Source organism: Balaenoptera ricei, chromosome 8 (assembly GCF_028023285.1).
Source record: "Balaenoptera ricei isolate mBalRic1 chromosome 8, mBalRic1.hap2, whole genome shotgun sequence".
Classification (NCBI taxonomy): domain Eukaryota; kingdom Metazoa; phylum Chordata; class Mammalia; order Artiodactyla; family Balaenopteridae; genus Balaenoptera; species Balaenoptera ricei.
This window is the reverse complement of record NC_082646.1, coordinates 77,201,087-77,224,397: the sequence shown is the minus strand read 5'-3', so window position 1 is coordinate 77,224,397 and position 23,311 is coordinate 77,201,087. Positions and strand designations below refer to the sequence as shown.

General features: G+C 48.9%; 1 protein-coding gene across 1 annotated transcript in view; it reads right to left on the bottom strand.

Annotated features, from left to right (window-relative positions):
- SLC6A5 (solute carrier family 6 member 5) overlaps positions 1-23,311 on the bottom strand; it is a 56,357-nt gene that overhangs the window by 12,183 nt on the left and 20,863 nt on the right. Inside the window, exons 7-13 of the mRNA XM_059929931.1 lie at positions 21,721-21,853; positions 13,903-14,037; positions 12,020-12,123; positions 8,465-8,589; positions 3,101-3,213; positions 2,232-2,363; positions 1,181-1,280 (exon numbers count right to left, since the gene is read on the bottom strand). Coding sequence (XP_059785914.1) covers positions 1,181-1,280; positions 2,232-2,363; positions 3,101-3,213; positions 8,465-8,589; positions 12,020-12,123; positions 13,903-14,037; positions 21,721-21,853 — 842 coding nt within the window. The remainder of the gene's footprint in view (positions 1-1,180; positions 1,281-2,231; positions 2,364-3,100; positions 3,214-8,464; positions 8,590-12,019; positions 12,124-13,902; positions 14,038-21,720; positions 21,854-23,311) is intronic.

Here is a 23,311-nt window from a genome sequence, read left to right as displayed (position 1 = left end):
AGAAACTAAACTCTCCCTGCAGTGGGGATGTAATCTCCAGCTGAGACAAAGTTCCCTTCTGCCAACACCTAACAATGACTACAGTATCTTCCTGTTTCTAGGGCACCTAACGTTTACATGAGAGGTTTCCTTTTTATATTTTGATTCCCCATCACCCTCCATTTTAACGCGTTTTTCAGGCAAGCAAGAAGCTGCTGAACCCTGATGGACAGGAGGCTAACAATTACATTAAAAGCAAGATGCTCATACCAAGGACATCCTGCATCCAAGTGATACCCTGCCTTTCTTCTTACCATCTCTTTTTGGTGCTGAAGTACAGATGGATCATCTGAGTTGGCATTTTTCACCTTCCTGGTATTTGCTAAGGAGGCCTTATCTATATTAGGGATGATTCTGAGACTTCGAGGCACAGGGAAGTCAGCAGTGCCTTGAACCCAATAGGACTTGCTTGTGCTGACCGGCGGCGCACACGAGGAGCCCAGGAGATCACCCGGTGAGACCCCCTCCCCCGCACGCACAGACACCTCCACGTGAAGGGCAAAGATGGCATCCGCTGACTTACCATTCCTGTTCTTCTAGATAATGGCCCTGATGATTATGGGATGCAGGTTGCTGTGGTGATATTAAGAAGGGCTAATCTGTAAAGGAACAGGCAGTTTCTTCCTGGGAAAATCTGGGGTTGAGATCTTGTATCACAGGCTCCCATGATGCTAATGAAGTCTCCTAAGGATCTGTTAGGCCTGTGTTCTCTTTTCTCACTAAAGTATCCGGGAACCAGCCATGACGCTTCTCCTCACCTCAAGCTACAGGAAGACTGCAGCTACTGAGACCTCAAAATGCAAAAGAAGCCTTCCCCCGCCACCCAATCTGGCCATTGTCCTCAGGCATTAACGACGGTTCACTTGCCAGACCACACCCAAAGGCATGTCCTGGTCCTAGCAGTTTCTGATAACAAAGACTACTGAGTTTCACCATCAGCCATCTTTTGTTTCTCTATTAAATCTAGACCCCAGTGGTCCTGAGGCAAGCTGGAAATAAAGGTGCAGCTCTCTTATGTTTCCTAAATAGCTGCAATGAAGCCCTTTCGTTGTCTTACAAAATATGGGAAACCTGCTTGCCATGGACACTTGGCAACCGACGCTAAGTTCTGCCTCAGCATCAGGCACAGTGGTTCCCTTACCGTACACATAGGAGATCCCCACGAGCTCAAAAATGGCAATGATGACGAGGGCGTAGGAGGCGGCATACGTGTCCACAAGCTGAAACATGTAAATTCCACCCTGGTAGGGGAGAGAAACAACCGACATCAATAGGCCTGGATCTAGGCTGTCTCCCACTTCTAGCAGTCAATCCTTCCATCCTGAGCAGGGTCAGGTGCAAACAGGAGTCAAAGGATCTCCCCTCCCCTTGACATCAGTAACCTAACGCTGGCCAGGTATGTAAGCTGGGGGACTTGCCGTGTTAGCAAAGCAGTCCCTGGAAAGACTCCGAGCTAATCAATAGAACAAGCCCAGAAAAGTGATCTAACATCTTACTCTTAAAAGGCAAAGGTCAGCATCTGAAGATGTATATGTGAAAGTAGCCAGATTGCTTCATTTTTGCTTTAAGCAATAGATGACCATTTCTACCCATATACCTGCATGTGACTGACCTTCATGTGACCTTTAGGTGTCTCTGGGCACTCCTCAAGCAACCCGTTGCATTTTCAGCTCACTCTTTAAGTCTCTCTACAATAGATGAGGCTTAGAGACCATCTCCTTTCAATCTATCATTTTCCAGATGAAGAAACCAAGGCCCAAAGTAGTGACTCGCTCAAGGTCACAGGGACAGCAATATATATATATATGTCTCAGGTAAGCTAATACTCAACTTACCAGACACTCAGGACTAGAAGGAACTCAAGTGGCTATAAATCTTGTATATGACAGGTAATCAGTTACTCTGGTCAGTATTTTCATGTATTCCATTTTCTTAAAGTAGGACACACCTGTCTCGTTGGCTCAAGAAGGCTACATCTCAATTACGAAGATGCTAGAAGTATCATTAGTAGCCAAGGTGACATATTTTCCTCTGTGGTAAGAATCCCTAATGAACTGATGCCATCTACATGGAAATGGCAATGATTTGGCTGTTGTTATAAGGTCCGGGAGCTAAGAGTAAAAGGCTGGAGAGCCGTCAGGCCCCCCTGCAACCTGCCCCCATCCCAAGCCTGCGCCCAGCAGGCAGCTTACCTGAGTGATCATCGGGAAGCCCATGATGAAGAAACAAATGCAGCAGCCCAGAGTAAAGACCGGCTTGTGTGTGCGCAGGTACTTGGGAAACTCGTCCGAGATGGAGGTCACTATGGTCTCGATGGTGGCAAACTGGAACGATGCCAGCAAAGCGACACCTGAGACACACCGCCCAACCCCAAAGGCTCCAAAAAGCCCTTTGTGTTTCCCATCAGGCAAAGTGGTATTTGTATGAGGTTTGGGTTTTAGGGTTGCATTCCCTCGATGGGTCTGAAAGACTTTGCTGGGGTCCAACCCACAAGGCCAGCAAGGGGAATCCAAGCAGGATGTGGGCCTTAGAGCAGTGTTTCCAGCCCCCGGAGGCTGCACTCATACCCATCCATCAGGACACTTTAAGCTTCACTTTGTATTCATGAGATGTAAATTCCTCGCCTCCCGTTTAAATAGCATTTGATCTTCTGCTTGAGGAAAAACCCTCTTTGCACCCAACTACTAAACTCTGAGTGCCTGTCAGCATGATTTGTAGTAGTCTCAGCCCCAGAGCAATTCCCCTAAAACTGACCTCATATTATTTTCCCTTATTCAGCCCCAAAGAACTTGCTTTGGCAAAATGACACCAAAAGCAGGAAGTACACAGGCTAAAACTTGCATGGAGAACAGAGAGGGAGAGAGCACGGCTCCTTCGCCCCATCACCTGAGTCACCCACAAATGCAAGGTTATCCTGAGCCCTGGACAGGTACCTCACCATCCCTACATCTCTCAGGGAAACGTTTAAGTACCACTAAGCTCAACCCCATTGCAGGCTGGATGCAGGACCCAGGACAGGAGTCTTCAGGAGAAGCAGGGATCGAAGCGGGGAGGGGCTCACCATAGTGTCAAGTCCAAGAGTGAGGAGCATCAGGAAAAAGATGATGGCCCAGAACGGAGAGAGGGGCAGCCTGGTTAAGGCCTCCGGGTAAACCACAAATGCAATGCCTGGCCCTGGAAGGAACAAGACACATGATTGCAAACAGGTCCAGCTCAAGGCCCCCTGTTCCCGGAAGCCCACAGGCTCCTCTCTCCATGGAAGTCCTTGAGTTGTTAGTTATCACATGCTGCTCCTGCTATTTGCTATGTTTTTAACTCCTCTCTATCCATTTCCCCAATTAGACCTCAAGCTCCTGGAAGGGAAGGACCAGGGGAATTAGGTCCACACCTCAGGGAACTCAGAGGAGAAGCTCAAAAAGAGTGCCAAAGCAGAGACTCGGGGCCAACTCAACTCTAAGGCCAGGCTGTATCCCAAGCAAATAACATGAAAACCTCCATCTTTGTATTCATAAGTTGGGGGAGAATGTAATAATTACCCTCTAGAACAGTGGGTGATTTTGCCCCCCTGGGCACATATGGCAATGTCTGGAGACATTTTTGATTCTCATAACTGGGATATCATGGGGGATGATTACTGGTGTCTAGTGTGGAAAGGCCAGGGTTGCTGCTAAACATCCTTCAATGCATGGGACAGTCCCCACAACAAAGAATTATCCGACCCAAATGTCAAGAGTGCTGAGGTGGAGAAACCCTGCTGTAAGGGTTAAACATGCCCAGAATGACATCGTTTCCCCATTTTGTTACCCTTCTTCCTAGTCACTCCTCCAGGAGAAGCCATGTACATAAAACATGAATCAATCTAACACTTTTAGGAACTTGCCCTATAAAGGCTTGGTAAAGATGGGGCTACATCAGTCCACAGGTAATTAAGTGGGGAAGAGGGAAGCATGATATAAGAGTTAAGAGAGTTTGGTCTCTAATAGTTAGACAGACCTGGGTCCAAATTCAGACTCCATGACTTGCCAGCTGTGCAACCCTAGAGAAGTTATTTAATTTCTGTAAGCCTCAATCTTGCCCATCTGTAAAATGGGGATAACAATAGTTCCTCACAGGGCGGTTATGAGGGACAAATGAGGAAACGCACGTAAAGCACTGAGACCAGTGCCTTGCACATCATCAGCACTCACAGAATATTAGCTTTTCTTAGGGGTGGACAATGAACTTGGAAATTAGCAGCTCCGATTCCGGTTTTCCCAAGAATATTGCGTGTGGTCTTGGTGGAGGATCTCTGAGCTGCAGTTTTCTCTGCTAACATAAAGCCCCAACAGCCATTCCTATCTTCCTTACAGCCTCACTGGGAAGATGGCTAAAGACCTGGCAGTTGTGAATTTCCCTGTAGGTAGAAACCTAGATGATAAGGGGCAGAGAACAGGGAGCGTCGGGGTAATCCACGGCCAGCGCACGTCTGGAAGCCAGAAATCGTAGCTCCTGGAGTTCTTATAGCTCAAGCATAATGACACTTTTTTAAACTGGAATTCATCAGGTTGTTAGCTCCCAATGTTGCCTAGGGCTTTGGGTATTTAAAACATAAAGCTTGGAATGCCTAAGATACCCCCCCTCGATGCATTTGTTGAACAGACAGTAGAGACAGCCTCTGAAGGCTCCCTGAGTGAACCATAAAAGAAAAATCTATATTAAGCTACAGTTCAAAATAGGTCTCAAATGCACCGAAGAAGTCAGTTCAGTGCCCGGAACACCGAGGAAGCCAGTTCAGTTTAGGCCCATGAAGTGGACGAGAAGGTCTTCAAATGGCCACTGCCGGAGGACCTCGGCTCATTGCTTAACAGGATTCTGGCCGTTTGGGCTTTACTGCTTTTTCAGGGAGGGGAATGATTTCAAAATATTTGGCCTGTTTCCATTTCAGCGGCCTCCCTAAAGTATGCAGGGTAAAGGCATCATTTTCAGCAAACTCCATTTATCCAAGATGGCTAGAGAGTGGATTTTTTAAATACAGTTTTAGAACATTTTGTAGAGTTCAGAAAGATGGACTGTCCGAGCCACGGTGGAGTTTTCCCCGGGCGAGGCCCTTGTGTCTGATGGAGGCTGAGTCCTGCCTCCTTCCTCTGCCTCTGGGAGGCAGCAAGGCCCAGTGGGTGGACTGCAGGCTCCTCTCCCCCAGGGGCCAGAAAACTGGCTCTGCCTCTTCCTAGCTGCGGGACCGTAGGTAAGACTCCGGACAAACCTCAGTTTCCTTATCTGTACAATGGAGATAATAATGGCACCTACACTCAGGGAGTTTCTGTGAGCAGTAAGTGTGTTGATACAAGTAAAGGGCTCAGAACAATGCCTGGCCGTGGCGAGAACTCAGTAAGCATAGACCATTATTACTCTTCCCATGAGAGGGGATCAAAGGGGTTCTGCATGCCAGCGTCTTGGGCGGGGCCCCCAGAGACCTACAGCGACAGCCTCCTTGGTCCTAGAGAGCCACTGAAGACACAACCAGGGGCTCCGGTCAATGGACCCATCACGACCCGCAGCACACGGGGAGTGGTTACTCTGCTGAGAAACCTACTACGTGTGGATGCGTTCTCAGAGGACGCAGCACCGGAACCCTTTCCTGTGCCTTTGGAAGGACTGGCATCCAGGTGACAGACAGATGGTGGGACGGTCCGTCCAGTTTGAGAGCGTTCATCTTGATCAGCAGGGTCTCTGAACTAGGAGTGAGTGAGGGAGCCAGGGCGGAACTTCCTAGTGGCCTGGTTACCTGAGAGTTACCGCCTAGACCTGGGACTCTATATGCAATACGCACCTCCGTGTTCCTCTGCTGTGGTCTAACCGAGTCTTGCCGCTAGTGGGTGAGCATCTCGGCAGGGCTCTGAGTTGGATTCTGACCGTGAGTCAGTGCTCCCCAGGTAGCAGTTGGCTGGGAGATGACTCTAAAAGGCTGACTTCCCGGCAAGCTCCTTCTCTGGCGTCGATGCCTGAGAAGACCACGCCCCCTTCCCTGTGCCCATCGTAAAAGCAGAGGACAGCTTGGTCTCAACACCAATCCCACCCTCAAGCCCCCAGAAGCTCTGATACGGCCAAGATTTGGGGTAATGACTTTGAGCCTCCCTTACAAGGGACCTGTAAATGAAATGGACTAGGGTTAGGTCATTAAAGAGAAACTGCTTTTGACTGAATCCCAAAGCACAGTTACTAATGTTGGGTCAGCAAAAATGAACTGAATGTCCACGTGCCAATGTCACCCAGCTAGGAGAGCTTGGGGCTGGCACCTAATGCAGGCCTGACCCCGATCTCTGTATTCTGCAGAGCCTCCATTACAACGGAGGAAATTGGACAAGCCTGCTAATCACATATAAGAATGTATGCGAATTCACAAGACCTCCCGGACCACTGCCCCTCCCTTGTGGGATGAGACCCACTGTCCCTGCGCTGGTGACAATGAGAAACTACCAAGTACAGTTGGCCCTTGAACAACACAGTTTTGAACTGAACGAGTCCACTCAGACATGGATTTTTTTCAATCGTAAATACTACAGTACAACACAATCTGCAGTTGGTTGAATCCATGGATGCGGAGGAATTGCAGATTCAGAGGAACTGTATCTACGAAGGGCTGACTCTAAATTATAACACAGATTTTTGACTGTATGGAGGGTCGGCGCCCCTAAACCCTTGCATTGTTCAAGGGTCAACTGTATGAACACAACACATTAGAATCTGTGAGAAGTACTCCTCTCTCCCTGTTAAAATCAGAGGAAATGAAAAAATTCTGAAAAGGGCAAGTTTCAGAGGGAAACAGGCCATTTGTCTGATGCTTTTTATATAAACGAAAAACAAAATTTAATTTGGGTTTTAGCAACTTGTGCCCCCAAATCCCTTTCCTGGGGCGGGAAACGCTCAGAAGAGTTGACGAATGTGGCCCACATCTTAAGAATCACTATCTCTGGCCACTCGGCCACTGGTTCACAAGGAGCTCAGTAATGTCACAAAAATAACAGAACACCTCAGATCTGCTGGCAGGTGGAACAGGACGTACCTGCTCCAGCTACGCTGCTGGAAGGAAATGAGGACAGCGTGGGTGGTACAGGCACCCCGAAAACAAAGCCTCCGCCACTCCCTCCCTCCCCCTCACCACCTCCCTGCTCCCCAGAAGGTTTAAATTTTTCAACCAGGGAAGGGCATTTGCTCAGCTCTGGGACCTCTAATTTAGTGCACTGCTGCAGAACCAAAATCCCTGGGGGTCCAGCACCCTCTGCAGGGAGAGACAGCTCCCCCCCACCAACAAGCTGGCTCTTTAACCCTTTGAGGCCTGCAGTGCATCATCAGCGCCGCTGAAGCAGTAATTAATTATCCTTAGGGAGCCAGGAGACAGCCAGCGGCCCACCAAGAAGGTGACATTGCTAGGGCCTAGTTCTTTCTCGTGCTGGCGTCTGAGCCATTATCTGAGACTTGCAGTGAGCTCCTTGAAGAAAGATAACTGCGCAGGGAAGTCACAGACAGGTCCACACTCTGGATCATCTGGGCCCACAGCCCTGTCCCCACAGCCCCTGGCACAGTCCCTATACCACGGCAGCCCATAAATGCCTGATTACAGAATGCCCGTCATGATAGACAACGCCACGATGAAATCCCTCAATCACTGAGACCTGCTCAGCACCCAAATCTTCTGTAGAATAAGGCTGGGTGGAAGTAAAAAGTTAACTAAAAGTATTACACACTCTCTACAAGATTCTGTGCTAGAAATATGGATTAAATGAGATAAAAAAGGAGAGCTCTCTGTACACTCCAAAGGGACCACACAAATGCTAGCCATTAATAGAGGGATCACTTGGGCAGAAGGTAAACATTTATTCCACATCCCTCCCACCACCGCCGTCCAACCTTTCCACCCACTGGGGAAACAATTTGCAGGGTCTGCATTGTGAACTAAGCAGAAGACCCCGGGAACACATCTGACCTAACAACCAGGAAAGTGCTTCATCAGGAAAAGGCTGCTCTTGCTAAGCATTAGTGTTTGGTGCCTACAGAGCCCTCGGCAAGGAATGCCACCCTGAAGCAGGTTGTGCCTACATCCGCTGCAGGAGCATTAGTTTGCCTAGAGAATCCTCTCCCCGTGCCCAACAGGTAGAGACCTTACTTCTGCTGGAGCTGAGTTAAGAGAGGACGGGAAACGAAGGAAAGGAGAGGGAAGCGGGAAAGGGGCCTTTATAGCCACACCTCTGGGGAAGGACCAGCCAGATCTGACCCTGCATGAGCTTCCGACTCCAGCTGTTCTGGGTCCCTCCGCAAAGGGGGACCTAGGCTGTCCCCCTCTCCAGCCTGTTCCAGAAGGCCAACTTCCTAGCATAGCATAAATGAGGAGCTCAGGGTGTGAACCTGGAACCTGCCCTACGACAGCAGGGTGATCAGCGCACTGTACCTTGGTCTGCCACGTTCTCGATGTTAACCTTGCGTTCATTGGCCATGAAGCCGATGACTGAGAAGATGACGAAGCCGGCGAAGATGCTCGTGGCACTGTTGGTGCAGGTAACAATTAGGGTGTCCCTGGGAGGAAGAGACAAGTTTGCCAATAGGCGTGCTTTGTGAGGAGGAAGCGATAGGGGAGGGACACGTGAATGTGTGCTCGCGTGTTTGTGTGCCCATGTCCACATGCCCATTCCTAAATAGGTACTCACTGTAGGCTGGTCCTGTTCTCTCTTATTCACAAGGAAAGGAACCACCAGTCCTGACCACAGGCTCTCTTGGGCCAAGTGGATAAGCACCAAAAGACTCAAAAAGCTCTCCCTCCCCTAACTGCCCTGCTCCAGGGCCTCTGGGACAGAGCTCTGGCTCCACCTGCCCGAGAACTGGATCTCTCCTCCGGGCAGTGCCAGAGGTAAGTCTGTCCATCAGAGCAGAAATTGAGGGGATGAGGCCTTTTGCAGAGTCCGAGACAGGAACGACGTATGAGAGAAGAGAAGGCGGTGGGACCAACAGATGCCACCAAGCAGGAGAACAGCCTGGGGTTGGGGCACACGGGCCTAGAAGGGCAAGGGAGGCGGGGAGAGGAGAGAGACCAGCACCTCGGTGCCAGCGCCCTCTGCTGGCCATATGGCTGCCGTTCCCGGCCTGCCCTGTCCATCCCAGACACAAGAGAGGGGTCACAGCTAGATGGAGCCGTGAGGCCAAATTCTCTTACATGTTAGAGGCATGACCTTGACCAAGTCACTTCCTCTCCACTCTGACTTTATTTATTTTTTTACACATATCCACTCTTTTTTTAATTCTTTTCCCATATAGGTCATTACAGAGTATTGAGTAGAGTTCCCTGTGCTATACAGTAGGTCCTTATTAGTCATCTATTTTATATATAGTAGCGTGTATATGTCAATCCCAATCTCCCTATTTATCCTTCCCCCCCTTACCCCCTGGTAACCATAAGTTTGTTTCCTACATCTGTAACTCTACAAAAACTTCTGTTTTGTAGATAAGTTCATTTGTACCCTTTTCTTAGATTCCACATATAAACGATATCATATGATATTTGTCTTTCTCTGTCTGACTTACTTCACTCAGTATGACAGTCTCTAGGTCCATCCATGTTGCTGCAAATGGCATTATTTTGTTCTTTTTTATGGCTGAGTAATATTCCATTGTATATATGTACCACATCTTCTTTATCCATTTCTCTGTTGATGGACATTTAGGTTGCTTCCATGTCCTGGCTATTGTAAATAGTGCCGCAGTAAACAGTGCACGTATCTTTTCAAATTATGGTTTTTGTCAGATATATGCCCAGGAGTGGGATTTCAGGATCATATGGTAGCTCTATTTTTAGTTTTTTAAGGAACCTCCACACTGTTTTCCATAGTGGCTGTATCAATTTACATTCCCACCAACAGTGCAAGAGGGTTCCCTTCTCTCCACTCTGACCTTAAATGGTGGCAATGACTCCACCTCCCTCACTGGTTGTTGTGAGGACAGAACCAGATGAGGCCTGCACCGCACAGAGCCTGGCACAGAGCAAGTGCTCAGGATACAACCCACCTTGTCCAGGACCTCAGTTTACTGATGGGGAAACTGAGGCCCAGGGGCAGGTAATGGGCTCATAATGGTAGGTTCGGATTTGAACCCAGACCTCCTGCCCATTAGCCACACCACACAGCCTCATTTCTAACAAAGCCAGAGCAATGCTTCCCCCTTGGACGATGCTCAGACTGATTCTCGCGGGTCATAAGTTAATAATCAACTACGACCAAAGAAGTTCAGACACCTTAGTCTGGCATTCTAGCTGTTACGGGCTGAATTGTGTGCCCCCAAAATGTAAATGTTGAAGTCCCAACCCCCAGTTCCTCAGAATGTGACTGCATTTGAAAATAGGGTCTTTAAACAGGTGATTAAGTTAAGAGGAAATCGTGAGAGTGGGTGCTAATCCAATACGACTGATGCCCTTATAAGAAGAGGAGATCAGGGCGCACAGCGGGAAGACCATGTAGAGACACAGGGAGAAGATGGCCAGCTACAAGCCATGCAGAGAGGGCTCAGAAGAAACCAACCCTGTCGACACCTTGATCTTGGACTTCTAGCCTCCAGAACTGCGAGAAAATTAGTTTCTGTTGTTCAGGTCACTCACTCTGTGCTATTTGTTACGGCAGCCCCAGGAGACTAACACAGAGGTTCTCTCCAATCTGGCCTCAGCCAATTCTCAGGCCCCATTTGCTTCTTGCCCGGTGAGCACACACCTGCTCCAGTCCCACCAACCTGCTCCCCGCCACATCTCCATCACACCCATCCCCACTCATCCCCACCTGAAAACATTCCCTTCCTCCCCTAACGCCTTTTGAAATCTGGCCCAGCATAGATGTCACTTGTGTGAGGCCATCCCAGCCAGGCTAGGCCACAGCTTAACTATAATCTCTTCCTTTTGGTTCACGAAATATCTCATGCATGATTAAAAATAATAAGAATGGTAACTGCTGTCTACTGAGCACCTACTATGTGCAAAATATTGCTGTGAGAATTTTGCATACATCATCTCTTACCCTTCAACAAAATATTGTAATCTGCATTTTACAAATGAGAAAACAGGGATTCAGAGAAGTGAAGTATCTTACCCATGTCTTGGAGTTTTAGAAAATGGTGAAGTCATAATACAAATGCAAGTCTCTCTGACTCCAAGGTTCTTTCTTTTTTTTTTTTAATCATCCCCTCAGTATTTTCTTACTGCTTGTCACAGATGGATTTAACTTTCAGATGTCACCTCCTCCAGAAGCTGTCCAGGCTCTCTCACATCTTTGGGGTTCCAGAGTCCCCTAATATCACACTATCCAGATGTCACCCTGCACCAGAATCACCTGAGGATCCTGTCTCGATATGTAGATTCCCGGGCCAGCCCCACCTCCTGATGTTCTGTTTCCTCAATCTGGGAGGGGACTCAAAGTTTGCATAACTTTGGGTTTAACTGACAGATAAAATTGTAATACATTTTAACATATTTAAAATGTACAACGTGATGATTTGATATACATATGCATTGAAACAGGAGTCCCACAATTGAGTTAATTAACACATCCATCACCAAGGTATTCTTTCCACTGTACCATGCTGCCTTTCTTACGGGGCTCTCTAGAAAAATGTTTGTCGAGTGACTGAATGACCATACTTCATCAGCAACTACCATACAACTGTATCCATGGACTAGCTAGCTCACAAATGACTATTCCAGGACACAACCAGCTGCATGGCACCTCCAGAGAAGCTCAGTTCTATCCCATGTGTCAGAATCAGGGTGCAAGTTGGGGTCCAAGCCAGGCCACCAGAAGCCAGCAGCTAGGCCTTTGCAGGCAATTTCCCCTACACCAGAGCTGTCTGGCTCTGCCTTGGGTGAAGTGTGAGGATATGGCCTCAGGTGTCTGATGACACAGCCCATGATTCTGTCCCCAGGCCCTAGTCCCACTCACCCGCCACCTCTGGGACTTGAAGTGCCTCCACATACCTGTAGCAGTTGTTGTGGAATTTGTTGTAAGAAGAAAGAGTGATCAGGCCTCCCCATGCAGCAGATAAAGAGAAGAAAATCTGAGTGGCAGCATCTTTCCACACCTAGGAGGCAAAAGAGGGGAAGATTCAAGGTCACTGAAGGAGGCTGGCCCGGGGGAGGGGAGTCTCCCAAAGCCACACCATCTCCCCCGGGGAAAAGGCAGTCAGGACAAGATGACTTTGGCACCAACATAAATGAGAAACATACGTCATTTGCACTGGAAGCCAGAAAGGCAGTAAATGACCTGGGAGACTCTAACTTCATTCTAATCAAAGCAGAGGAACTCAACAAGCAATGTACACGTTTCATGCTTGCAAGCCCTACAATGTAAAACTATACAGAAGGGGAGAGCCCTTTCTTTAGCTGGAAACAAACTCAAAAAAACAATTTGGAACAGCAAAAATATTCATGGATACAAAATGAAAACCTTTTAAAATTGACATTCCCCCCATAAAATAAAAAATAAAATTGACATTCCTAAAGATTACAACAATTTACTAAAAATCTGAAATTCTGTAGCCCCTCATCAAAGTAAAGCAAGCTCTGTGCCACAGCTCAGTGGATTTTACAGTGCCACTTCATTCTCGAACTTGGCTGACAACACCGCTTGGTCATCTTGGTGATTTTTTTTAATTGTCCTCATCAAACTCCAGAAAGCTACTCAAGAGTTTGAGCTATAGATTTATATGATTTGATATGGACTTCCTATCATTTTTATAAATTAAAACTGGTTTTTAAATTGTGCTTAACGTATGCAAAGAGAAAGTTCAAGTGTGTGCTGGCAAAGTCTGTACCACAACCTCCATTCTCCCATGCTCCTTACTAACAAAGCTGTGGTTTTATTTAAAGGCAGCCATCCGTCCAGCCAAATGGCCACCTCCCAGAATCAAGGAGAGGTGCAGCTGGGAGGAAATCATCATATGACTTAGTTTCTGGCCAATGATGAGAAAATCAAGTGTTATGTGGAATTTCTGGCTTTCTCCTCTTTTAAAGAGAAGGAGGATGCCTATCTCTATCTCTTCCCTCACTGCTTTGTGCCACTTGGAATGCTGACATGATGGGTGGAGCTCTGGCAGCTACATGGCAGCTACTCACTGAGGATGGTGGGGCAGAAAGACAGGAACCTGGGACACCATGGAGCCACCCAACCAGTGCTTGACTATCTACCACTGGGCTGCAAATGAAATAAACTTTTGTTTAAGCTGCCATTATCTGGAGGTTTTTCATTATGTGCAAACTCAATCCTAGTTATGCTTTCTTAAAATCTTCTGGAAAAGCAGATTTTTCTTTAAGGTGAGAAAATGCATTTCTTATTAAACAATCACCCCCTCATGTGAAGTTCTGGGGGTTGGGAATTTTAGAGTAAGATATGCCTGTGCAGAATATGCCAAGAGAAAGTATAAGTGTGTGCTGGCTCTGTGTCGGTGTGCCAGAAGTATTCAAATCTGTCTGAGCCCTTTAAATTATAATTGCTTGCGGTTTGCCTAAGTGCTATTATTTTCCAACCAGCAAAACTCCATTTCCAACACACTATAATTAGCAACAGATAAGTGGCATGAGGTGGCCCAAAGCTATTAAGGGAATTTCATTCTTCATTTCAGCCTCGGCAGCCTCCCAGATGTAGGACAACTATTTCAGGAATCTGAAACCCCCAGCTGCTCACTTCTCATTAAAAACTTCCTGAGTGTGTAACGTTTCAAGATTATCAGGAGTTTGGCAAACAGTGAGATGCCCTGTGGGCGGAGGTCTGACCCCTTCTGCTAAACAGTGTCCTGGAGCGGGACCCAACCCTATGTGCCGTTCCCCCCACAGGTGCGTCATAAATGAAATCAGAAGCCCACCGTGGCATCCGTAAGTTTCTCCCACTTAGGGGTGATGAAGTACCAAATCCCAGCGCCAGCTCCAGGCAGGGTAACTCCTCGGATGAGAAGGATCACGAGTACAACATACGGGAACGTGGCCGTGAAGTACACCACCTGGAAAAACCACCGACACGGCGGCAGGAGTGAGCAGACACACAGGATGTGACCCAAGGAGCATCAACAGAGGCAGAGTGTGATCTGCCACCCGGACACAAGTGCCTGAAAGGCTAGTTTTCCCCAAACTCTTCCAGGTCTGGGGACACAAGGAAGGCACTGGGACCAAAGGTGAATCAGAGAGAGCCAGAAATGAAGTCTCGAGGGGGACACCCAAGGCTGTGGGTTGAGTCAGCCTGCAGTGCAGAAGTGGACAACTCCCTAAGGACCAACTGAAAGAGAAAGGTTATGTGCCCCCCTCCTCCTTAACGCCTAGCCCACCCTCTGCTTCAGGCCCCAAATCCCACCATTAGAGATTAATTTCTTTAGCTTAAGTTTTCCATCCTTGTTTATATACACACCCTAAGTGAGACAGCCTAGTGACATGAGAGAACCATGATCTTAGAATTAGACATATTTAGGTTCAAATAAAATCACATCTCTGGCCCTGAGTAGCTATGAGACTTAGGTCAAGCTAATCAACTCTCTGAATCTCAGTTTCTGCAGCTGTAAACTGGGGATAATAGCACGTTTCTTAAAAAAAATAATTGAGGATTAAATGGGCCCCTAGCACAGCATCTAACTTGTAACAGATGGTCATTAAATGCAGTTAAGTTCAACAAGCATTTATCACGGCCTACTATGACCTGGGAGCTGTGCCAGGGCTTAGATGCATAAAGGTGAAGGAACTCAACCTCAGAGACCCAGAGACAATGTCTGAATAATGGGCTAAGCAGTTCCAAACAGGACACCGTGAAGTCCAGGGGAGGGCACTGGGCTCAATCCAGGAGGTCACAAAAAGATGCATGGAGATGACGCATGAGTTGGATCTTAGAGGCCAAGTGCAACGCAGAGGAGGTGAGGTGAGGTGGGAAGGTGAGGGAAGAAAGTGGGAAAGGCAGGGGTGAGGGCGAGGCCCTAAATTCCCTAGGAGCACGGCACACAGTTGAGGCTAAGAGCAATGGGGCACTAGAGACATGGGAGGAGACAGGTCGTGGAGGCCCTGAGTACCAGCCAAAGGAGGCTCCTAGATTCTGCACGAGAGGGAAGGACCAGAGCCGAGAAACATTTGGGAAATATCATCAGCAGAACTTGGGGGCTGTGGTTGAATGGGGATGAGTGAGAGGCACCTTCCTTATCTGTCAATCAAACCTCAGAGTGGAGGAAGGGCTTGGGACCAGGATTCAGTAGACAGAGAGAAGAGCAGACTGGGAGAGCTTGGGCTCTGCACTCCCACGGGCCTGAGTTCAAATCCCAGCTCCATCACTTATGAGCTGGGCCACCTTGGGAAGTGACTTAACCTCACTGAGTCTCAGTGTCCACACCTGCAGTGGCAATAACAAAAGCATACTCCTCACAGGGCTGTTGGAAGAGCACAATGGGACGATGCGTACGACACGGAACAGGCCTGAGACCCTGGAAAGAGAAGTGCCATTTCTGTTTTGCCAATGACTCACCAGTCCTAAATTTAATAACCCTGGCAACCCTCAGCTCATAAGCCAGTTACATCCCAAAAGTGCATTAGGAGACGCTTGGAAGGATGAGGCTAAGCTCCTGTCCTGGACCACGAAACCCTCCCTCATCCACAGGATGGGCATAGACAGCCGGCTGAGCACTGTTGGTTCAGAGCCCCTCTGTGCTCACCCACAGCCTTCCATCCTGGGGAACACCTGCCTCCGGGAGGGAGATAGAGTCCCCATCACACACTGGCTGCACAGACCCCATGGCCTGACAGGGGCTCCGGCCTGGCAGCGGCTGGCAGGCGCTGGGATTTTAAGAGATGAGAACTGATTCAAGGACTTGCAAAGGATGGATTGAGGGAAAGTCAGGGTTGAGATGAAGATAAATCTCTCGGGGTTACTTATTAACCCAATAAATACACACATATGCATACATAGGTACACATATTTTTGAGCATCTAATATGTTCCAGGCACATGCTGGGGAGGGTGGCTGGGACGATGGCCATAATAAAGGGGAGGACAGGGAAGGCCTCACTGAGAAGTTGCCCAGGACTTGAAGGAAGTGAGAATGAGCCAACTGGATATCTGGGAGAACATTCCAGACAGAGGGAACCGCTGGAGTAAAGACCCTAAGAAGGGAGTGTGCCTGCCTTCTAGGAGCAGCCAGGGGCTGGGCAGGGTCACAGGCGGGAGAGGAAGGCGGGGGTAGGGGTGGAGGCAGGGACAGATCCTGCAGAGTCCTGTGGGCCCGTGTGGGTGGGGAGGGGATGGGGAACTGCTGCAGGGATTTGGGCAGAGGAGTGACACGATCTCACAGTTTAGCCGTCACCGGCTTGCCACGTCACGTTTACACTGCAGGGGCAGCGGTTAGGAGGCCACAGCAGCGATCCAGGCAAGAGACAGCAATGGCTCCATGCAGGGTGTTTCAGGGGAGCTAGGAGAAATGATCAGAAACCGGATACACCGTGCAGGAAGAGCAACAGAACTTCCTGACCAATTTAATGTGGAGTGAGTGGGGGGGCGGGGGGGGGGGGAGTCAAGGGTGACCCCCAAAGGTTGTGGCCTCAGCAGCTGGTGGGCAGAGGTTCTGTCAGCTGAAATGGGACAGGCTGCAGGTCAAGGAAAGATAAGGAGTTATTTCTTCCTCTAAACCCAATTACTCGTCAAGGCCAAAGTCTTCCTGTCTACAGACCAGAGATGGGCTGGTCTCCTCTTCTCGGCACTGCTGCCACCACCGACCAGGAGCCCCCTCCCTGTCCCCCGGGGCAGCAGCCCCCTTCACTCTTTGCCCTGAGGCACTGGAATCACCAGGGACCATGAGGGGGGGCTCCCTGCTCCCTCCTACCCCCCCAAACCTGCTTCTCTCCTTCCCCTTAAGTGAAACCCTTCCACACACAGACGGTAGGAAACCCAAAGGCATCTGACGTCTCAGGAGAAAATCACCCACCACAGGATGACCCGGGCTGTCCTCCCAGCTGTCGGATGGGGCTGGGGAGAGGAACGCTACAGGGCCGGGCGGGGCACCGCCAAGACAGCAGGGGCAGGGTGACAACTAAGGGATATCCTCTTCACCTCCTGACCATGTGGAGCTGATGGGAGATGAGGATGGAAGGAGGCAAGGGAGAGGAGATGATGTAGATAGTGGGGTCCAGCAGGAAGAAGACCCCAAGAGTGGCACCAGTCTAACCGGCTGAGACGCTGCTCCCGTTTGAGTGCGGGAGACAGCCCATTTCTGGAGTTCCCTCCATGGATCAGTTCTTTGCAGTCCCATTTTACAGAGGAGGAAACTGAGGCTCAGGTTAAGCCTCTCACAAAGGGTTAAATATCTTACTCAAGGTCTCCCAGCTGGAGCCAAGATCCAGACTTGAAGCTTTCTAACTACAAAGCCTATATCCATTACCTTTAATGCCGCTCACTGGGCCACATGATCAGAAATGTGTGAGGCAGGGCGGGGACTAGAGTGAGGCAAGGGAACACCCGGGGTGCACAATTTAAGGAAGCACTCACTCTCATGGGGCCGAGCCTGCACATGCAGGAACCTGAGAGTGAGCGCCGCCTTAAATTTCACACCCTAGGCACTTGCTTGCCTCACCAGGTCCGGCCCTGGTATGTGGAATGGTGCACTCACTTTGTCAGTGGGGATTGCGGTGAACTGAAAGGGCACACAGTTTCATTTCGAAATCCTGGGGATGCCTCCAATGTGAGTCAGGCGTTAGGTGTTTGTGGAGATTTCTTCACAGCTAGTTCTCCTGTGTCATGGGGGCTTCAGAATGCACCTGTTTCAGGATGGACTGTCAGCGGAATTAAACTTGAACAGTAATGAATTATACTTGGCAGGAGTGACAATGACGAGTTGATCTGAGCCTGCTGGCCTGACACCTGGCAGCATCGTCCTGACAACGGGAGCCCTGAACAGGTGGTAAGGCCACTGCCCCCACCCCAGCCAGTGCCAGCTAATTAAGCTAGCTTTGTGGCCTTGCCATAACTCTCAGGCACAGCGGCCCCTGAGGTCAGATGGGCTGCATTTGACCTTCAGACTGCCTGCTGGTCGCCCCTGCCTCTGGAATTCTAGCTGCTCAAAGGGAAACTCAGGTCTCATAGGAAGCAACCGGCCACTCTTGTCTCCTAGGGCCCTGAACAAAAGGAACTGAGTTTATCTTGCTGCAACAGAAGAAGGACATCTCTGTTGCTTAGAAATGACAGTCTTGGTGGAACTTCGATCACAAAGGAGACTGTCATAATGAGGTGTTGCAGCCGTGCTTCCAAACAAAGCTCCATGATTAATGTCTGCACAAGCCAGGGCAGGATAATAAACTGGGATGCATTATTTCTGGTGGTATTCCTCATTAAAAGAAAATTAATCATTGATCCCTAATTGGAAACCTTTCTCAATGAAGCAGAAAGATAACTTAGCAGATCTAAAAGGAAAGCTTACTTGCTCAGGGCTACTCAAAAATCCCCATTTCAAAGAGAGAGAGCCCATAAAATCTAGCACCAAGGATTAAATTCTAAATCAATGCCAAGAACTGATTCTAACACCATCCCCCCAAAATTGCAGACTGATAAGCAAAGAAGGATCTTAGAGAATATTTATTTTAACCATTGAATTTGCAGATGTGAAAGATGGGACCCGGGTGCCTCCTGGGACTTGCCCAGCTGGCAATGACAGCTATTGACAGCAGGACGGGGTAGCAGTGCAAGGGTCCTGATTCACAGTGGAGGGACTTTTATCCACCCAGATGCAAATGACGGCTCCAGAATTCTGCATTTCCATCTATTTCTAATAGCTGCTCCTTGGGAGAGGATGTCATGTAGTGGAAAGAGTCTAGGCTTTAAAGGGAGACAGACCTGGGTTCAAATCCCAGCGTTGCCACTTACAAGCTGTGTGACCAGGACTTCCCTTGTGGTCCAGTGGCTAAGACTCTGTGCTCCCAATACAAGGGGCCTGGGTTCCATCCCTGGTCAGGGAACTAGATCCCACATGCTGCAACTAAGAGTTCGCATGCCGCAACTAAGACCCAGTGCAGCCAAATAAATAAATAAATAAATAAATAATTTTAAAAATAATAAAGTATTCGGGTGTTTGTGAGTAGGTTATATGTAAATACTACACCATTAAAAAAAAAAAAGCTGTGTGACCTCCGGCAATTTACTCTACCTTGATGCGCCTCAGCTTCTCTATCTATAAAATGGAAAGAAATGTCGTTACCTAGCTGGTTGTTGGGCAGATTGAATGCACTAATGCAGGTAAAGTAGTTAGCAGAGTGCCTGTCACACAGAGTGTTCAACGAAGTTCCCTTTCTCTTTTCATTTTCCCACCAGAGCCACTGCTTTCAAGATGTCAGCACGGCACAATATCCACTCAATACATCAGTCAGTCATTATCACAAAAATGAAAAGAGTTAATGTCAAGAACTGACCATATGCCAGGTATTTATATATATATATATATATATATATATATATATATATATATATATATATATATATATATATATATATATATATTCTCTCACCTAATCTTAGAACAGCTCTATGAGGTATGTACTATTATCCCCATTTTACAGATGAGGAAATTGAGGTTCCAATGGTTAAATAGCTTGTCCAGAGTTACACAACTAGAAAGTGATCAAGACGGGATTTGAACTCAGACAGGTCTGACACTAAAGCCACCAGGCCGTCCTTCCTCATGTCACCAACAAGGCTGCTGATCTGATCCTCCTCACCTAACACCTCTTCTCCTGCCAATCACACCTTCTAGCCTATCCTGCTAGAGACCTGTCTGGCCACTCGATTATTGTTGAAGGTGCCCTCTCTCTATCTCTAGCTATACGTGATGGTCCTGCAGTTCGATTTTGGCTGAGCAAAGACATGGTCCCTCTTGCTAAACAATCACCTGGCTGGCCCTTTACTGCCACTCCAAGCTGAGTTCCAAGTCACGGAAGGTGAGGAGCCCAGGAAACCTCAGTACTCACAGGGCGTTACTGTGAGGGTCATGCTAACATTTCCTCATCTTCCTGCTGCCCTAGAAAAACAACTGCTCCAGTCTCATAATACTCATTCAGAGCTAGCAGGGTCCTCAATCCCAGCTCTCATTTTACAGAGGGGGAAACGGAGGTCAAGAGAGGAAAAGTACCCCCAGCTCACCCAGCAAGTGTTCCGACAGAATCATGTTAGAGCCAGCAGGTCTTAGACATCGCCCAATCCAATTGCCTTCACTTTAGAAATGAGACAACCGAAGGCTCCTGAAATAGCTAAGATAAAGAAAATCTGCTTTCCACTTATTGGCTAAATAAATAAAAGCTAAGGGCAAATCCAAAGCTCAGCCAGGTTTCATCGTCCAAGCAGAGATGTCCCTACACAGAAAACACCACGGAAGGGCTGGGGGGCTAGAACCCAGGTCTCCTAACCCCCAGTCTGGCTCTCTCCCCACCTGATGTCATTTAAGGGCACCACTGGCTCAGGGGACCCTGACCAAGCTGCCAGAATACACCATTCAGGCCCGCGTGGAACCAGATTACATGGAGGGCACCAGAAAGAATTGTTATCAGAAGGCCCTCGTGAGCTTGTCCATGCGTCCGGGGAGAAGACAGACCGCTCTCTGTGGCTGATGGGTGCCAGGTGTGGGTGCCTGGTGGGACCTGTGAAGCAGGCCTGGGAGGTGAGAGGCGGCACGGACCCTCACCCCCGTGAGGCCGGATCCTTCCAAACGGGTTGCTTGCTATTGTGACCACAGTAAACCCTGGCCTGGATGACTGCACCAAGCCAAACTCCACAACCTATGGTCTCAGAGTCCACCGTCACATTCTATTCCTTGGGCCTTAAAGACATTTCGGGTTTCAAGCTGAGACATGCAAATGACTCTCCAGATGATGAACTCGTATTGGTCATCATCAAAGTGGTTGGTTAACCGTTTCATGGCGGTTTTCTAAAGCGGCAGGAAGATGAGGGGAAAACACTGGGACCTTTACCACAACATCCAGCGTGTCCTGAGGGACCCTCCACACCGTGCCTGCCGTGCCTTGGAACGGAGCTTGGGGTGGGGGGTCCCACCACCTCCAAAGGACCTGCCAAGCGACTATCTGGCAAGAGGGGCCAAGCACGTGCTCGACCAAAATCCCGCGGGCAGGACTATCGCCCTGTCATGCTGGGGGCACGTGCGGTGGGAGAGTGTTGGGATGGGGTTGGAGAAAGGGCACGAAAGGCGGAGAACACGGTGGTCAGGAGTGAGGAGAAGGAATCCCCTGCACAACTTTGATCTCCTTCCAGCTTCCTGGGAGGAGCAGTGACTGAGCTGGCAGCCAGACCAAGAAGCAAAAAGCCGGCAGCACCAATTCTAGACTTTCGGGAGAGATTGAATCATTTCGGGGAGAGCCATCTGCTGAATGAAGGGCCCCCAGTAGGGAAGGAAGGAAACTCACCACAGAGCCCCCGCCATCCACGAGGAGCCCTGAGTACAACTGTCTCAGTTAACCCTTAAAACCTCCCGGGGAGAAAGGCATTATTATCCCATTTTACAGACAGCAGTGCAGTCACTTGTCCAAGGCCTCACAGCTACTCAGGGACGAATCAGAATTCCACCCACACCTCCTGACTCTCATCCCAGTGCCCTTCGGCTGCTCTATGACACAAACAGCCCTGGGGGTCCCAGAGCTTTCTCTCAGATAAATACAAGTTCTTACTTTTCCTGAGGTCTTGATTCCTTTTGCCAGGGATGCATACACAATCACCCAAGCCAGGAAGAGGCAGAAGGCTAGTGGCCACCTGATCTCGCCAGGATATTCAATCCCTGCAGAAATCTTCAGCACAAAGTACCTATGAGTTGAAAGGAGAGAAAAGGGAGGGGAGGAAGGAGGGGAAGGATGAGCTGGCGGAGGTGACAGTCTGCAGGCTTTATCTTCCTGCAGAGCCTCAGACAAAATCCCGGCATCCCCACCCTCCCCATCAGGGACCCGATCAGATCAGGCTGTGAGGGATTTGCTGATCCGGGCTCCCTCCCACAGCTGTCTGCGGTGAGACCCACTGAATTTACCCTGCTTTTAATTAATTATGGCCCTAAAGGGGCTTCTCTGGTGGCGCAGTGGTAGAGAATCCGCCTGCCAGTGCAGGGGACACGGGTTCGAGCCCTGGTCCGGGAAGATCCCACATGCCACGGAGCAGCTAAGCCCGTGCGCCACAACTACTGAGCCTGCGCTCTAGAGCCCGCGAGCCACAACTGCTGAGCCCACGTGCCACAGCTACTGAAGCTTGCGTGCCTAGAGCCCCGTGCTCTGCAACAAGAGAAGCCACCTCAATGAGAAGCCTGCACACTGCAACAAAGAGTAGCCCCTGCTCGCTGCAACTAGAGAAAGGCTGCACGCAGCAACGAAGACCCAATGCAGCCAAAAATAAATAAATAAAATAAATAAATTTAAAAATATATATTATGGCCCTAAAGGACCTACTGTATTAGCACAGGGAACTATACTGAATATTTTGTAATAACCTATAAGGGAAAAGAATCTAAAAAAGAATATGTGTGTTTGTGTAACTGAATCACTTTGCTATATACCTGAAATTAACACAATATTGTAATTCAACTATACTTCGACTTAAAAAAAATTAATTATGGCCCTGGGTGGGCTCTGAACAAGGCTATGTCAGCTCCACCGTCATCTGGAGCTGCCCCAGGAGCAGTGCAACAAATCCAACAGCATCGGGGGTCCTGGTGTAGCAGCCCCCGGAATGGGCATTATGGAGGTTGTTGTCTTTACATAAGGACACATCACTAACAGAAACTCTAAACTGTCAAGGATGATTTTTGTGTGTTTCTGTGTTGTTCTACTCTTTTATGAGAATGTATCCCAATAGTTTTTGTACAACTTTAAATTTAAAAATATCAGTACAGAGTCATTATGGTAAAAGAATTAAAAATGCTGCTGTGCATTTTAGTTCAGGTTGTGATGGGCATGTCCCAGGGCTGAGGTTGGCTGAAATGTAAAAGCAGGGCTGGCTGGGCCTTACTCAAGGAACATATTCGAAGACAGACAACCAGCCGCAAACAGAAGGGGGCTGGCGCTCATCTGCAGCGGCTGCTGGCACCTGTGTGTAAGCTGAAGGTGGCGACGCCCGCATCCCTGGCTAGAGGGCGAGCAGCCAGCCTCACCCCCGGGGAGAGGAAGCAGCTTCAGAGACCATGAGTCATGACGCCAGATGCGACGATCCCCTCAACTCCGTAATAAAGTCACACAGCCTGGATGAAAGTGTTGTGCGTGCAGGTGGGTGTCTTTCTGT